Source organism: Heterocephalus glaber, unplaced genomic scaffold, assembly GCF_053883595.1.
Source record: "Heterocephalus glaber isolate CG9 unplaced genomic scaffold, H.glaber_assembly_v1.0 deba00001531, whole genome shotgun sequence".
In the NCBI taxonomy this organism is placed as follows: Eukaryota; Metazoa; Chordata; class Mammalia; order Rodentia; family Bathyergidae; genus Heterocephalus; species Heterocephalus glaber.
In genome coordinates this window covers 4,411,595-4,429,472 of record NW_028258329.1, presented here as the reverse complement: position 1 = coordinate 4,429,472, position 17,878 = coordinate 4,411,595, and the positions used below count along the sequence as shown (strand labels likewise).

Below are 17,878 nucleotides of genomic sequence, written 5' to 3'. Positions count from 1 at the left end.
CAAGGCTGTCCTGGCTGAGAACCAAAGCTTGGTTAACAGAGCATTTTAAGGTGGTAATTCATGGTCAAAGGGGTCAACTTTTGGCTCTGCCTACACTTGGGGAGGCTGAGGCTGGTGTGTGGCTCTCCATGTCTGCTGGAGGAGAGCAGGGAGCCTGCCCTGTGGCAATGCCTGTCCCCTCCCCGATTAGAGGCCATTGATGGCTCTGGAGAAGGGGCCTTTCCTGCAAGGTCTGTGTTCTCCTGTAGGCTCAATGGTGCCTGGTCAAATTCCTGTTCTGCAGAGAAGGAAGGCATCTAGGTCAACATTTGCCACCAGATGAATTCTTCCCGGGCCCGATCCAGGAGACACTGAAAGAGTAAATCTGCTTCTGAGCAATGGGTCTCCCCAGGCAACTTCAATTCCCTGGCTCCCAGCAGGTCCATTACTCTTGAAAGTTTTTGTTGTCTGACAGAAATCTTCACCGAACATCTCGCCCATTACCCCTTTCTAACAAGGCTGCACACAAAGGCTCCACAAAACTAATCAGTTGGTGTTTTGTGCCTTTGTTCTCCTGTCACAAAAGGAAATCAGTTGTTTCTGTGACCTCTGGCGTCCTCTTTTTTCTTCATAGAATCCGTGCCTTGCAGCAGATATCGCACATATTTGTCTAGGAGGGCGACTTGTTTACTGGCCAAAGCTATGAGAGTAGTTCACAACCACAAGACTCAAAGGAGGAGCACTGGAAAAGGGAAGAGTGCAGGTAGCTCTTCAGCTCCTGATTTCTAGCCCAGTCCAGTTCGTAGGTCCCAATTTATGTCAATGGCAGAGTCCTTCTCATTGGCAGAGGCCAGCTTCCAACATGGCGGCCATCATTTCTCCTGCCCAGCTGGCCACCTCAGCCTCCACAGTCTCTCTCTCCTATTCCCACCTCTCCAGCTCCACTGCCAACATTTTTATTTTTCAGTCAAACTAATTTCCTGTTGTAACCTTTCTTCCAGTTCATTCTAAATGGCGATGTGGAGCAAGCTCACAAACTACTGATGGTCCATCCACCCACACCTGGGTGGTGGCACCCTCACAGGAAAATCAGCAAGAAGATGGGTTGCAGGGAACGGTTACTGTCCCAGGCCAGGCAGCCATCCTGAGGAAGCTCTGCCTTTGAAGTCTTCTCTCAGCTGGTGACTGGGAAGCTGGATTTCAGGAGGGCTGCCACCGTCTAACTGGTAAGTGTGGCTCACTCTGTCTGAATTGTCTGTACCAATGACATGGCCCAAGATGATCATTTCTTTCTTCCTGGGAGCCTGGAACTGTGCTACATGCCAGGCAGAAGGTACCTGGGTAACAGATCCCTGGTAAAGACCTTTGGTGCTGAGTCTCCATGTGGCTCCTGATGAAGAACTCTTCACACATGTTGTCACACTTGTTGGTAAGAGAATTCAGCACATCCCACGTGACTTCACAGACAGAGGACTCTGAAAACTATCAGCTTTGTCTTTAACTTTGCCCATGCACCTTCCCTTTGCTGACTCTTACACTTTGGATCTGGAGTCTTTCCCAAATGCCCACGTGTTGAAAGGTTGGTCTCCAGCCCATGGCACTATTGGGAGGTAACTTTAAGAACTGGGGCCTGGTGGAAGGCAATTAGGTCATTGGGGCTCGCTCTTGAAGGGGATATCGAGAACCCCAGCCCTTTCCTCTTTCTCCCTGACCCCTGACTATCATGAGGTGAACAGCTTCTTCTCCCTTGTGCTCCCATGAAGCAACAGGGCCAAATGACCATGAACTAAAACCTCTGAAATTGTGAGCCAAAATAAATCCTTCATCCCTGTAAATTAACTTCAAGTATTTTGTTACAGTGACGGAAAGCTGGTTAATATGCTGATATTGCTCTGTAGTCACAGGATGGAATACACCTTAGCTATGAGGAAAGCAACATGCTAAGTCCTTGAGATCTCCTAGGGAATCACTGAATGTGGGTAGAAGAAGGATGTAGAACAGAAGGGTAGCAGGGAGTACCAGCCAAGACAGTTTCCCAAGACAAGATGAGAAAACTAAGTCCAAGTCAGAAGCATCACAAGTTGGATGCTGAACCCCTGTTAGAAGTCGAAGGTGCTCCCCAAGTTTTCACCAAGGGCAAGGCTCCAGGAGAGGTGGCTGGGGCCACACAAAGACCAGTGGAACAAGGCTCAGGCTCAAACATGGAGAACAGACATGTGACATGGACAAGGAGTCACAGTGTCGGCCTCAGGAAGTACTGAGGGCCTTGGTAGGTGGGCAGGCAACAAGGCACTGGGGTGGGAAGTGGGCCATGGCATAACCACACTATGGAGTTGGCCCCGTTGCATCCTCTGCCCTCGAAGGTTAGGCTTCTTCATGAATAGGGAAGCAAGGGAGGAGCTCAGTACTCCCAGCAGTTCTCATCCACTCCAGGCCCACTGAGCCTGGAGGAGGTGACACCCAGCTCACCTGCCATCTGCTGAGCTTTCCCTTGCTTGCCCCACGGCCTGGTAACATGGGCCGTGTGTAGACAGCAGGAGAGTACTATAGTTTGGATCCAAAATGTGGATTGCAGGCTTGGTCCCTATCCCATGGCACTATTGGACTGAATCTGGAAGAAGTGAGGCCTAGCAAAGGGGAGATCAGCATCTGGCCTATCCCTCCCCCTCTCTTTGCTTCTCAGCCCTGAGGCGAGCATCATCCTCCACCCTAATGTGCTGTGACAGGCCTTCTGACAAGTGGGCCAACTTACCATGGACTCAAACCTCCAGAACCGAGCTGACATAAACCTTTCCTCTTTTCAAGTTGATGATCTCAATTTAAGAGTTATTTTATTGCAGTAATGGAAAGCTGACTAACACAGACAGTGACAGAGAAAGATACCTTAAGCTTGGGAACCTGGACTATTTGGTGGAATGAGGCTGTGTGTGGAATTGGGATGGTGAAGAGAACTCTCCGGTGCGAGTAGGAGGCACAAGTGTGAATGCATGGCCTTTGATACCGCCTCCCTCTGTCAGCTGTCAGGGCCCAGGAGCAAAGACACCCCCAGAACCATGAGCCCATCCAGCACCCAGCTCTCTGTTTCTTCATCACTGCCCCCTCAGAGGGACCCATGGTCCCTTGAAGAAATGGCTGATTCCACATCTCAGGCAGGGAACATACCTTATCTTCTCAGGAGGTTACCAAAATGATAACATAAGTTTGGAGAGAGACAGGGAGAGACAGAGACACGGGGGGTGGGGGTGGGGATTCCAAAGTCCACAGTGAAGAAGAGGGAGGGGAACAAAAGCAGAAAGCACTTTCACAGAAGAATGTCACATACTAAAAATACTAAGTGTGGTATCCTTAGAAAATCAACACCTGGCACTTGAAAAATTGTAAGCAGTCAGGGCAAGACCATCAGTGGCTGGTAAAAGCATTGAGTTGTGAGGATCTGGGTATCCATCAGGTCCAGAGTGTCACTGGCAGATTCCGTGTCAAAGAAAAGAAGGTGCCTTTACCCTGGGCGTCAGGCCACTCTTACCTGGGTCAAGCTGAGCGAGCCCCTTCCCTCTTTCTTCCTGAGTCCTTGCATACCAAATCCCCGCCAGGAAGCACAGCCTCGGGCCTTTCCCCACCCTGGCATCTACTCGGCAACCCCAGCCTCCCACCTTCTCACGGCTCATCTCAGCTCGGCAGTCCTTTATATTTCACGCAGCACGGTCACTTTTTGCTCATTCATTTGTTTCACTGTTTTGCCTACCAAAGGTAAGTTCTGTGGGGTGACTGAGGCCCAGGAAAAAAAGCAGAATCTCCATCAGGCACAGGCTGCCACCACAGGAGGCAAATGCATCACAGAGGAAAGTCTGCAGAGCCCCTGCATGCGCCAAGCCACAGGCCATCCTGAGTCCTGCCTCCAGCTGGCTTTGCAGGCTGAGCATGAGGGCCCTTCAGGAAGGCCCTTCCAGAATCCTGATTGGCAGAGCACACGCTTTCCAACTGGCCTCTCACTACCCCCCCCCCCCCCGCACCGCGCCATCCCTCTGTAATCCCAGCTAAACTGTATCAGAATGGCCCGGCTGGCTTTAAGCCTTCCGCTTGGCCCCCTGCAGCTTGCTCTACTTTCCACAGCCACAATTCACTTAAGGAAGGCCCAGGCTGCAGAATCGCTGCCCTTGGAGACACGGTTCCCTCCCGGACTTGGGAAAACACTTCTGCAGCTAGACTGTGTTCTCCAGGGTTCCAAGGTGCAACCCCAGACAGCTGTCCTTTGGGCACTCACCTGTGTGTCTGCATTTAAAACTTTGATCCTCTGCGTGGAGATGAAGAGGTCCACTTCTGTCAGGGTCTGGGTGTCCCCCTCGGAGTTCTAAGGAAGGACAGGAGATGCAGTTACAAATCGAAATATGCACTCCAACCAAAGCCTGGCGGTTTTCCCAATTACCCTGAGGCGGTGTGGAAGGAAATGCTACTTCCGAGTGGAGCAGCCGCTGGAAATCTACAAGCCTGGCTTAGAATCCAGAGCTGCATGTGCGTCCCCAGGACAGAGTGTAAAAGGCACAGAGGAGAGGGAAGCGAGGTGTTTCTGGGAGGCGTGAACAGCAAGGGAGCAGCTGCCGGGGGTCTTGTGCTGGAGCCCCTCCTCTCTGTAGCAAGCTGGGCCCCTCTGCCAGCCCCTGTGGAATTCAGTGAAGGCGCAGCACCATTAGATTAAAAGCTCTGTTTCGTAGATAGGGAATTCCAAGTATCCCCGGGGAAAACTTTTTCGTGGAAGCTGAATTAAAACGTCAGCCCTTCCGTTCAGGTCTGAACAGTCACAACGGTGTGGATCCCCTTGGTCTTGCCATCCATAAGGACAGTGAGACTCAGGGTGGGCGCAGGTGCACCCTACAGTGACACCGAGAGGTGGACAGAAGCTGGCACACAAATGCCTCTGATTTGTTGCCTCCACCGGAGGAAGCTCCGTGTACAGCTGTGAGTTATGTTTTCATGCACTGTTTTGGAAGCTGAGCAAACTACTCAAGATCTGCCCCAAAGCAGGGCAGCCTTTAATTGGTTTTTACACCTGTGAGAATCCTAATTACTGCTGCCCAGTGGTGATGGGAAGCGGGCTCCACCGGCCTGCCCAGCGGGGTGGATAGTTCAGTGCGGTCATTTGGGAGCCTGCGGGGGTGCATCCTCCACTTCAAAACAGCAGAAACTGTGATTTAATTAACTCACTAGAAAATCTCAAATCCAACATCTCCCTGCTGACTATTTCTCAAGAATTCTGAGTCACAGAGAGGCCCTGTATTATAATGATAAATTTGTATTTTAGCTCAGTTTTCAAAGGAAAAGATCTTGTGGGCTTTTGGTGTTTCCCAGGACAATACTGCTTTTAACTAATCCGAAGAAGAATAGAGTCCTAAACAATCCATCTGAAAAATAGTGTTGAGGACTGTGGAGGAGATTTTTCTCTGTTTTAAAAAATCAGGTCAAAAGAACCACTAATAGACTTTTAAAAGTTTTGTTCTGGGGATTGTAGATCTAAACCCCCTTGCTCCAAAGTGGGTCAAAGCCAGAAGCAAGTCAGGAAAGTGGTGGGCGGATTCGGGTGTCAGTGATGAGATGGGGAGACGTGTCTTGCTTGTACAGGGAAGAGGCCAGGTTCGGGGTGGGGGTGGGAGTCAACGGATGGTGCCAAAACCTGGACAATAACAGGGAAGGGGAGGGCACCCACACTGCACCCTGGTGGATGGAGGGAGGGGACCAACCTCCCAGATCCTACAGAAGGACGCCAGAGAGTAAGGGTGGCCTTGCTGTGTCAGTGGTGGGGCTCAGCCATCAGCATTTGCCTGGCCAGCTCTGGGCAAGTGGTCCTGAACACGTCACTGCTCGGGAGGAAGAACCACTTGTCACCAAATGGCTCCTGGCCACTGAGGCCTTTCTCAGCTAGGTCTGCCTGTGCCCTGCCCCTCCACAGGACCTCTGATCCTGCAGCTTGCAGGAGCAAGCTAGGGCTCCCCTGCTCCAGCTGGGCTTGGGCCTGGACAGCCCAGGCAGGCACTGAGAGGCTGCGGGGGACAGCACACTGCAGCTGCAGGTCTGCAACTGCGGGCCATCCTGCTTTATCCAGAGGCTCCCAGAGGAACGGCAGGCAACAAACCAGTACCAAGTCTCCATGGACTCTCCCTGGTCTTTCCCACAACAAGCATTTTGACAACTTTTGTATGAGGAGGGCAGCTAAAAAATCACCAGTCGTCACCAAATGACCAGCTTGACAAAGGACTACACTTCCACCTAGTTGTTCTTCTTTTAAAGTCTGCTCAGGCTTCAAAAATTGCTGTCAACACAGGAAGCATCTCAGGGGCAAACTGAGCTACTTCCATCCCGATTTGGTAAATGAAACAATATATCTCAATGCCAGAACAGTGTCATTCACGCTGTACAGGAGGCCCTATGTACACTGGATAGATCACGTTGCCATCTAAAAATGTCCACATAAAACAGGAACCTTGCAGCATTAGCCATGCTTTGGAACATAGGAGAATCTAAAACAGAAAAATAAAAAAGAGCAACTATTAAACTCTTCTGTGAGTGGGCGGTCAAAAAAAGTGGTATCTGCAGTTTCATTCAAGTCTGGTATTCAGCTACCGAAGGAAGGGGGAAAGGGTTCTGTGGTAAATTATCTGGATCCCCGGGAAGCCCCCCACTGAACAGGGGAGACCACAGACACACAAGTGGACACCACCATTCCGGGACAATGGTCCTACACACCGCTTTTTTCTTGATTTTAGCAGCCTTTTGCATCCTCTGAGCAGCATGTAAGAGAAGAGAAAAGCAGGTGGGTGTGGGAAGAAAGGTGCAGCAGGGTTATTTCAGGCTTGGGCTCAACATCCCAGCACTCAGCCCTGGTGTCCAGCAGAAGTCCTCGGAGACAGGCGGACACCACTTCCTGTGTCCAGCACACGCACTGCTCCGACGCTGGGAATGACCGTCAGGCCTCCGTTCACAGGGCCGTGCTGGGCAGAGCACAGCAAGGAGCAGAGCAAGCCGCTCCGGCTCAGGGGCCAGAGGACCAGGTCTTTTGCTAAGGGGCACTGGCTGCAGGGCTCAGTAACCCTCCTCACTCAGTTTGCTTTCTCCTGGCCACCATGGATGGCCTCGTGCTGCTTCCCAGGCTCCATTAGAGGTCAGCATGGGGTGGGCAGAGGAGAGCCAGGATGAGGGCTGACTGCTCCCCCTACAGGCAGGCAGCATGTGCAGGCCCCACTCTTCCCAGAGGGGCACCGCCTCAGACTTTCCCATCCCTCCTGACCCCATCTGGTTTTCTGATGTGGCCTCCTCATTCCCAGTCCACCCTCACCTGCTGTTCCAAAGCTGACACTCCAACATGCACCTCGAGCTGCAAGCCTGTCTGAGGTTTCCTTGAGGTCATGCATTTAAATAAAACATGATTATTTTCCCTCTTTCTGGAAGTACTTTGAATGGTGCTAAAAATACACACATTGTTGAAATGGGATTTGTGGTGTCAAACAAACATGTTTTATAACTAGCATGGTTCAGAACAATTATCTGTGAAAAGCTGTGTTTCTGAGAGCCTGGGGGGACTGTCCCTTATTAGGCAGCTGGTGGTCTCTGAACCCAGCCTAGCATTTGCCCAGCTGGGGTGGAAATCTCCCTAGGCCTGGCTGGGCACCTTGACTATTCCCACTCCACACCAGGGCAGCACAGTCAGAGCTGGACAGGATGCCTCTGCCCCACTGCCGTGCTCCCCAAAGAAGACCACCCAAGCGGGCATCCCTGGGAGGCCCAGGAGCACCCCTACCTTGACCCTGCTGACGGCCTCCTGTGCCTGCATCATGCGGATGTTTTTGGAGGGGTTGCGTTCAGAGAGCAGCTGGGTGGACCCCAGGTAGTTGGCAGCAAAGATGATCCCATCGATGAGGTCTTCTGGCTCACAGGGCCCTGGAACTGAGGGGGCACAGAGTGAGGGTCTCCCCAGAGAGAACACCGTGGGCAAAGCACTCAAAAGCCTGGTCTTGGCATCAGGACCATGGCAGCCAGGACAGGCAAGTGAGAAGGGAGCCCCTGGAATCTGGGCCAACCAGGTGGCTGTTTCCTTCCTTACCCCATCGTGCCTGGTGAAGGTAACTGCACAGAACCAGCACAGGGGCCAGGAGACTCTGTGCAAAGTGTCAGGAGGCCCATTCCGGTGTCCCACAGCTGTCACACAAGCTAGGTTCACTCCAAGGTGACAAGCATGTGCTGTAACATGCATAGAATGTGCTGCTTTCCGAACTCGAAGGCACTTTCCGCACCTCCCGTGGAGCCTGCTGGACTGAGGGCAGTCAGCTGACAGGGCCTCTCCCCCTCCAGCCTGGCCTTCCTCTCCTGTCCCATGGCCCTGCCATCTGTAGCCTCTCATCTACCACACCTCAGGCCCGGGCTGGGCGGTATAGTACTCATTCCGTCTGCTACCGCTAGACCGTGGTGCCCCAGCGAAACTGCCAGGCTGTTCCATCCCTGTGTTGTTCCATACAGGAGCCACTGGGCACTGGGACTGGGACTACTGCAAGTGGAGGCCGAATCTTTTTCCGTAGGTACAGTTACCACTCTGCATTTGTGGATTCGACCAACCTCGGATCGTGTGCTGTGCAGTGACCCATGATGGGTGAGTCTGTTCTAAACACACAGGGGCCTTTTCTCAGGAGTCCCTACACACAGTACGAAGACGCCTCGCACAGTGTTCACGTTGCATTAGGTATTAGAAGTCATCTGGAAATGCCTGAAAGCACACATCAGATGTGCAGACACTATATGCAAACACCATGGGTTGTGTACTGGAGACAGCACAGCAGTCTCGTGGGCAACAGTCCAGGCCTGAGGGACAGGTGCCCCTTGCTGCCTGGGTGGAGCCCACATACCCAAGAGAAGCCCAGTGTGTGCGGTGCCATGGATTTGGGAATGCACAGGCGCTGGGAACCTATCCCCAGGGCCACTGAGGTGGTTGTGATTTTCATTAACTGCCAGGAGTTAGCTGCTAAGGGTTCCTTATGGGACGGCACAGGGCAAGCTTTCCAGGAAAGGGCCAGATGCTGACTGCTGTAGGCTTTGTGGTCAGCTGCAAGGACTCACTTTGGGTCTGAGGGGAAAACCAGTCACAGATGATATGCAAATGAGTGGGTGGGGCCGTGTCCCAGTCAAACCTTATGCAGAAAATAGGGCAGGCGGCCAGGAGGATTTGGCCCTGGGGTGTAGTCGCTGCACCCAGGCCACCACTCAGCCTTCCTCTCAGGCCCAGGATGGCTGCCTTAATCCCTTCACATTGCACACCTCCAGCCCAGAGCCCTCTTTCTGGGGGACCTTACCCTGGCTCCTAGTTTCCTTCTGCTGCCCCAACTGCCCCTCCCCATGCCCCCAGCCACTCCAGTGTCCAGGGTGAACTATCCTGCACTTCCCTGGCCCTGCTGCCAGTGCCCTCCTGACCTTCCACTTTCTGCCAGCTGTCCCGGGGTCTCACTGGTGACCCCCTGTTGCTGAGACCATCCAGCTAGTTCACAGTCATCCCCTCCTGGGACCTCATGCCCTTGCCTCTCTGCCCTGTCTGCCTGCCCCAGGGTTCTGTCTGTTTCCTGTGGGTCTGCCCTGCAGGACAATCAGTGCCATCGGAAATTCACACTCAGTCGTGGTCCCAACACATCCCAGACTCCTTGACAACACAGACTCTTCCTTGGACAGGAGCTCCTTCATCATACTGCTCTGCATCTTCTTTTGGGTACTGAGGATCAAACCCAGGGCCTCTGTACTGAGCTGCATACCCAGACCTCTTTGTTTATTTAGAGGCAGAGTCCTGTTAAGTCACTCAGTGGACTACGTTGCCCAGCCTGGGCTCCAACTTGCAATTCTCTTGTCTCAGCCTCCCAGAGTACTCAGATCACAGGTGTGCGCCACCACACCCGGCTCCTCTTTCCATCTTTTCAACTTCTGCAGCCCTTGCCTCTCCTGCACACTCTGGTCTGCATGGCCGGAGCTGATCTGCCATCCTTGCCACTTCTCTGGGAAGCAGCAGAGTCCCTTCTGGAGTCTGAGAATCCTGCATCCCACCCCGCCCTCCCTATGGGACCCTTTTGTCCTTCCCCCTGCACTTAGCCATGTCCTATCAACTGGGTCCTCTCCGGGCTTTAAATGTGCTCTGGCCTCCCCAAGGGGGCTTAAACACCCTTCGCCGCATCCCTGAATCCAGTGGACCCTTCTCCTCCCTCTGGTAAGAACTGCATAGTAAGAGTTCAGTAATAAATATATTAATATCTTTTCTCAAAGAATGAACATAGTGTCCTTATAAATAGGACCCCAGCAAGCTCACTGGCTCTGCCATGTGAGGACACAACAAAAAGTGACACCTGCACCTGTGACTGGTGCCCGACCACACTGTCACCAGGACCCATTTCCGGCCTCTGGAACAGAGGCCTGTTCAGAAGCCACCCGGGCTATGGCACTTGCCTGAGGCAGCCTGGACTAAAACATGACTCTCCAGCCCCAGAATACTCCTCACACTACCCCAAGAGGGCCAGAAACCTGGTCCTTTGTGCCTGCTTGAAGCCTCCTCTGCATCTCAGGACAGAAGCTGGCATCCCTGGGCCTCCAGACCGGTGTCCCGTCTCTGGAGGGAACACCACGTAGGGCAGCAGGAGGTGGGCGTGATGACAGGGGAGGTGAGTGGGCCTTGGGCCACAGTGTGCGGCCACTAGTGGGGGAATGGAGACGCTGAGCCCCCAGGGCAGCCAGGCCTCCGGACACAAGGTGGCGCTCTCTGGGCACAGAGCAGGAAGTTCAGCTTTGGGGTGGGCAGTGCTCTAGGTTATTAAAGTAATCGAGTGTCTGTCATCACTACAAACCCACACTCAGACTAGAAAGCATGAGGTCACCGTCAGGTCTGACGACAGCACCGACCTCAGGCGGAGGCAATCCTGGCATCTGGCGGCCTGGAGGCCAGGTGCAGGGAGGTGGCCCTGTTCTAGGAGCCAGCTTCTCCGTCCCCCACTAGGGAGTGAGAGGCAGCACCCCGCTGCGGTCACACTTCACGGAGAAGCTCCTGAGGAAAGAGCCACCCTGGAGAGGGGCCTCGGCTTCCGAGCCTGCGACTCTGCAGGACCCCGCCTCCGGGACCTACTCATCCTGGGCCAGGGCGTCTGCTCTCGGGCTGCATCAGGAACTAAGAGGCTGAGACATGGGTCCTGCTGAGCACCAGGCCAACCTCAGAGCAGGTCTCCCCAAGTCATGCAATTGTCACGGACATCTTCCCAGCGACAGTGGCCAGGGGGGACGGCACCAGGTGGGCGGGACAGGACCGGAGGCCTCTGCCTCCTAGGAGCAAAGCCATCGGGAATCTCCAAGGCCACGCCCTCCGAAAGGCACGGACTACCTGCTTTCTCCTGGAGGGCCAGGAGCTGTCACCCCGGGACACTGTGGCTTGTGGAAGGGCACGAAAGCCTGGGCTGCCCTATAGGACTCCACTGCAGGGTAGGTTTGGCTCCTCCTGTCCCGTGGGCACGGCCCTTATTCTGATGCTGACAAAGTCCTTGGCCAGCTGGGCAGCGCTGGCTGTGCCCAGTGGGTGAGGGGCTCATGGGGACGGCGCCCATCTGTCCACAGGCAGTCGTGGTTTGCACTGCTGGTGCACCAGCTGGGGGACACAGAGGCCACCCCAACAGAGGCCACAGGGACATCACAGGCAGCAGCCTCCACCATGCCCCCTGCCCCCGGGGCTTCAGACTGAAGCACCCCAGTTTTCACTGCCTCGTGCACGCTTACCCTCGGGTCTTGTGCTGCCCACTAAGCATCGTTCAGCTGCAACCATCATTTGCCAATGTCACCCCAGAGTGAGGCCAGACGGTGACCATTACTGGCCAGGAGATGGCGCCACTGTGTTCTGCAGGAAGGTGATGGGGTGCCAGTGTCCTCACGGGCTGCACAGCACCCCATGGGCCAGGTTCCTACGGTGTGGGATGCAGCAAGCCTTGCCTTTTGAACTCAACTTCCGCTTGGGAGGCTGCTGCCTTCCAAGCTCTCGCTTGCCAGTTCCTTAGGCGACCTTGGTCAGTTCTCCACGCCTTGCTAAAGTTCACACTTCTAGCTCAACCCATGTCTCCGAGGAGATTTATGGAACACAGGCCTCACGTCCACTGGAGAGCGCTGCACCCCACCAGGGCCAGCCTGGGGGCCCAGACGCCCGTGTGTAAGCGGCGTCCACCTGCAGCAGTGCCCACTCCCTGGGACGAGGCCCCGGAGCAGACGAGGTCTTTGCTGCAACTCCGACAGATGCCTCAACTCTGCCGGGAGTCGGTGTGCCTGCCTTCCCCCTCTGCCAACAAGAAACAGGGCAGGAGGCAGTGAGAGGACCTCCTGCCTGCCAGCCTGGCCCCTGCTTGTGTGGGAAGGAAACCAGCAGAGGACAGCAGGGCTGTCACCACAGGGGCGAGGCCATTTTTCAGACCCCAGCCGCACTTCTCAACTGCAGTCCTGAACTGCAAAGCCAAAGCCAAGCATTTCCTTTCCACAGAGAAGCTGGGCCTGCACATTTTGGTGCAAACTGCTCTTACTTTGCTCAACTCCTGCACTGCCCGTGCACCTGAGACCACCAGAGGGAGACGAATGACAAAAGAATCAAGACTTGGAGGAGTCCTGCCTCCCCAGAGGGGATTTCTCCTCCTCGGGAAACATCTCTGAGGGCCTTTCTCACAGTGTCAGGCACCGACTGCCTGGAGCGCAGGGCTAAGAGGGACCAGTTCCTCCCCGGCCTGAAGAAGCTGCAGCCTAAACGGCCCCTTAGGAAGCCCGGGTCCTGGTGGCCCCTCGTCAGCAACCCGGACAGGGAAGTGGCAGGGTCTCACGGAGCTACCCCCGAGAAGGGTGATCTGGCATCGCACAGAGGGTTCCCACCCGCCAGCCCGGCCCCAGGCGGTCTCGTTCACTCGGAGACACGGCCTGGTTCTCCCCTCTCCATGGGGGCTGGATGACTCCGGGGCAGAACTGCGCATGACCACACGGGGGCGCTCCCACGAGGCGCGGCACTGTGAGACAGGAAGTCCCGGGGTAGCCCGGTGCTCCGTGCCTCAGCCCTCTGTGTGGCAGCACGGAGTCCCATCCACGAACCAGACGTCACTGTCCCAGTTTTACAAATAAGCAACATCCGAGTGGGGCTGAAAGTCTTGCCTAAGATCAGTGTCAGAAATGCAGGTATTCAGCATTTCAGAGCCCACAAGTAAGGACCTGTGAGCTCCGTGACTGAAAACGTGGCAATCACAGGCTGAAAGGAAAGGCACATGCCAGTCCCGCACTGACAAGAAATGCATCAGGAAGGCCTGGGGATGCTAGGTCACCCTAGAAAAGAAGCAACAAGTTGGGGGTGGGGGGGCTGGCTTCATGAAGAATCTGAGGGTAGCTGCTCTTTGAGCTGTGGTCTGAAGGATGAGAAAAAACCAGCAAGCCATAAAGCAGAAGAAGGGAGACTGTTTGCTTTCCAGACAGCTGCAAGAGCAGGTGCAAAGGTCCTGGGGTGGCAAGGAGCATGATACTTCAGAAGGATGAGATGTCTAGGTTTCCTGGTACTGGAGATGGGCCAGCAGGAGGAACAAGGAAGGGCTGTAGAGAAAGTGTTGGCCACATGCAAGGATGTGGAGCCATATCAAAGACTGTCAGTCTAGAATCTCAACCAGGGAAGTGGCCTAAACACTGTCCTTTAGGACTTAGGGGTGGGTGCCCAGAGGCAAACAGCAGAGAAGAACAGAGAGCCACTGAGGGCTACTGCAGTGGTCCAAGCAAGAGTGAGGATGGCAGCCTGAACCAAGGTGGGGATGGAGGGGAGAAATGGGGCCAGGCTGGGATGCACTCAGGAGGCCTGGGAGTCGGACCAGGTAGGACGTGAGAATGAGGAGGTCTGGACGGAAGGCACTGCTGCTCCCTGAAGGGGCCGGGTAGGCACACAAACCTGGGGTGGTGATTCCAGGCGAATTTCATGTGGAGCCAGGGCATCTTCCAAGGGGAGCTCCAGGCAGCTGCCTGAGGGGTCAGTAGACACACAGAGGTGCCAAGGGAAGCAGCGGACATGGTTGAGGCATCAAGGGGAGGGCCCAGGAGCCAGCTCCACAGATGCCAAGAAGGGAAGGGGCAGGAGCATCCCATCTGGACCCATGCTGGTGCCAGCCACCGGCAAGGAGCCCTCATGTATTGGGGATTGTGACAGGGAAGCCAGCAGTGACTTTGAGCAGATCCCAAGGACAGCAGGCCAGGAGCCAGCCAATGCACAGAGGAGGCAGGAGACGCGGGCCATGGGCAGCCCATCCCCAAGCCTGGCTCGGAAGAGACGGTAGATTGGCAATGTGCCCAAGTGCAGGGCCACAGAAGGGCTCGGCAGCCAGTGGAGGGAGCGTGGCAGACCCAGGAGAGAAGACATCAGATGGAGTGAGGGTCACAGTGCAGCTCGGATGCCACAAATGGGGGGCACTGAGCCCACACACTGGGCAGACAGCCCAGTCAGCAGAGGACCCCAGCCTCTGGGAAGAGGGTCTCACACGGGGAGAGGAGGCAGGAGGTGGTGATTATTAGTCGCGTAACTGGGTCCCACACTGGACCTTCCACCGCAGAGCCAGGGTGTGGACTCAAGCCCTGGGAAGGCTCCATTGCCTCCAGTGCCTCCTCCTCCAAGCCAGCTGGATGCTGCTTTACTGCAGTGGCCTGTGCCTTTGAGAAGCCCCTCCCAAAGTGATCCTGTGAGGTTGGTAGGAAAGACAGGCTGTCTGTAAAATCAGGCCTGTGGGACATTCGCCACATGGCTGGGCTGCCACTGAAGGAAAGGGCCCGGAGTGCCACAGTTTAGCACGGCAGGACCCAGTGAAGAGCACCGGGTCATGGCTGCTGAGAGGAAGAGAACCCAAGACAGAGTGGGAAGGAAGGTCAAAGCCAAGTTCAGAGTCGCCTGGATTTGCTGGAGACAGATGTTAAACATAAACTTGCATGTGGGAGAATGACGTCCCAGAAGAAGCATAATGAATTTAAAAATTAGCAAAAATGGGAAAAGGCCTAGGCTGTTGCTGTAGCACTATTTGTAAAAACAAAAACCTGGAGACCACCCAGCTATTCCTGAAGAGGAAACATCCACTGAACAGTGGAGTTCTACAGAACAGCCTCTGTATACCACCGGGCGCAGCACTGCGTTTAGGTACAATCTCCCCAATTTAGGGTTAAGTAAGCAAAGCAAGATGGCGCAAAGGTCAAAATTCAACACCTTTGACCTAAGAAAGGGGTAGATATGCTGACGATAATAATACACAGACTGTTAAACATTACACATTGCATATGTGTACCAAAACATCATATGGCATCCCTTTGATATACGCAGCCTTGTTTTTATGTATCAGTTAAGAACATTTTTTTAAAGCTTATACAAAAATTTAAAAATCAGAAAAAAATATGTCAAATGTAAAAATGGTTATCTATGGAGAGAAGCAATAAATGAGGCAAGAAGGAAACAAGTAGGGGAAGAAACTGGATACCATTGCATATAGCCTGTGTTGTATATATGACTTTGGAACCCTGCAAGTATTTTATATAATTACAGAATAGAATTCAACAACAAAGCAAATTCTAAAACTTGAAAGAAAAAGTGAAACAAGTGAATCTGTGCATCCATGGATGACATAATCACAAAAGGGAAAAAATTCCACAATATTGTAAGGCACAGCCATTTGATCATACATCCCTTGCGGGCTCCACTCTAAAGACAAAAGTAAATCCAAATAAATAGCCATGTGTCCTTGGCGGTGTTGACGCTGTTGTTGTTTGGAGGCTGCAGTGATTAGCAGAATAAAACAAGTGCATAATCATGGTGGTGTCCTTGAGAATGAGGATCTGGGGCACAGGAGGAAAAAAGTATAAATGTAAGGAGTCTATCGTCGGTCCGGACGTATCAGTATGAATCACGATGTAGTTTATCTTTTAAAAAGAGTACATTGTTGCTTATAACAAATGACCCCAAAATTTAGCAGCTTAAAACAACGAACACTTATTAGCTCACAGTTTCTGTGGATCAGGGATCTGTGTGCAGCTCAGCTGGGTGTCTCCGGCTCAGGGTGTCACAAGCCTGCAACCAGGGTGGCCGAGGCCGGAGCCACCGCAAGGCCTGACTCAGGAAGGGCCCACTTCCAAGTGCACTCAAGAGGCTGCTGTCCAGAGACACGTGTCCCGTGCCACTTAGTCCTCTCAACCAAGCAACTCAACCATGAGGGTCCTTAGAGAGAACACCAAGAGAGAGGAAGAAAAGGAGAGCCAGATGGAAGCCCTCGTCTTTCTGTAACCTAACTCTGAGATTTATATCCTATCCCTTCTGCCAGGTTCTACTCACTAGAGAGGAGCCAACAGGTCCAGCCCACTCTCAAGGGAAGGGAATTAAGTCACGACACAAATACCAGGAGATGGGGATCACAGGGCACCATTTTAGACACTGCCTACCACACATAGCTATGTAGTGACCTCTGACCAAATCATCAGAAATGAGCACTCACAGTGCCAAGATTACAATCTCTAAATATTATTTCAAAGGACTCCTGGGAAGAAGAACTGACTGCTTCTAGTCCTGGGGCAAGAAATATTTAAGATGATCCCAGAGTATCTAGTAAAACCAGAAAGCAAAACTAACACTACTGGGGCCAGGTTAATAGAACTCAGCAACCAACCTATGAAGCCTTGCACAGGACAATGATGACACAGCAAAGAAGCAGGAAGCATGGCGATGCAACACACTAAAACACACTAGTGCATTTCAACCTGAGAGCTCCTGGGGACAGCGTATAAAACCCTTACTGGTTGTCTTTAGGGGTTGTTAGAGAAATTAATGATTTAAAAATTAACTGAAACTGCTTTTTTATGTGAACTATATTCAGGATAACCAAATACTTGATGAATTTCTCTCTACAGAAGTCCAGCTCATCAATGAAGGGAAAATGGAGTTAGTGGATCTACACAATGAACATTAATTGCCACTAATATCACCAAAAGAAAGACAATCAGAAATCATGTACCTCCTGATGAAAAATCACTTATCTAGGACATGTTCTTCCAATCAAACTGAATATGCTATACTTTAAACAATCACTATATATATATATATATATATATATATATATTTAAATGCCATTTTGATAGACACAAAAGAGAGAGGAACATGTTAAACAATACCATGAGGATGCAATGAGCAAAATCCAGATTACAGGGAACTATAGAATAAATGATGTAGATTCTTCCACAATAATATCAACAAAACAGTTGTTAAAAAGGAAAACAGAGAGATGGGTGGAGTATCTATAAAATAAGAGCCATAAGAGAATGACAAGATGTATTAACCAATCTCAGTGTATGGACTTGATTTGGATCTCCACTGGAACAAGCACACTGTAAACTGGGGAAATGGAAGCACTAAACAAGTATTTAATAATATAAGGAAATGATGGATAATTTTATTTTATTTGTGATAATGGTATTGGCTTTTTTTTGAAAAAAATTCTTATATTTTGGAGATACATAATTAAAATATTTAAAAAGGATATGATATGAGGTCTGAGGCTTGCTTTAGAAAAATCTGGAGAGAGTGGGAAGGTAGGTTAAACACCATTGGCCATGAGTGGGTTAATACTGGCGACTTTGATTGGTGGAGGGTATACTACTTTCTACTTTTGTATATGATTTAAAAATTTTTAACAAAAAATAAAATGATAGATATTTCAAAATGATGCTATATTTCAGTAGTGGGCATATCTCATGGTTATATAACATTGCTGCTTCTGTTCTCCCTAATTAGACAAGAGGAAAAAGTAACAGAAAATAAGACAAGAAATAGCAAGACTCATTCTAATTTGCAGATGGTATGGTGTACACCAGGAAAAAA

The 17,878-nt window shown here is 52.2% G+C and overlaps 1 protein-coding gene across 4 annotated transcripts in view; it reads right to left on the bottom strand.

The window, feature by feature from the left end:
* Positions 1–17,878, bottom strand: part of Apba2 (amyloid beta precursor protein binding family A member 2) — a 238,898-nt gene that overhangs the window by 15,649 nt on the left and 205,371 nt on the right. For 3 of the 4 annotated variants that reach the window (XM_004852660.3, XM_087188278.1, XM_021264736.2), the window contains exons 6-8: positions 7,766–7,911; positions 6,715–6,750; positions 4,241–4,327 (exon numbers count right to left, since the gene is read on the bottom strand). In XM_004852660.3, coding sequence (XP_004852717.1) covers positions 4,241–4,327; positions 6,715–6,750; positions 7,766–7,911 — 269 coding nt within the window. The remainder of the gene's footprint in view (positions 1–4,240; positions 4,328–6,714; positions 6,751–7,765; positions 7,912–17,878) is intronic. The other variant, XM_004852661.3, reaches the window with a different exon arrangement.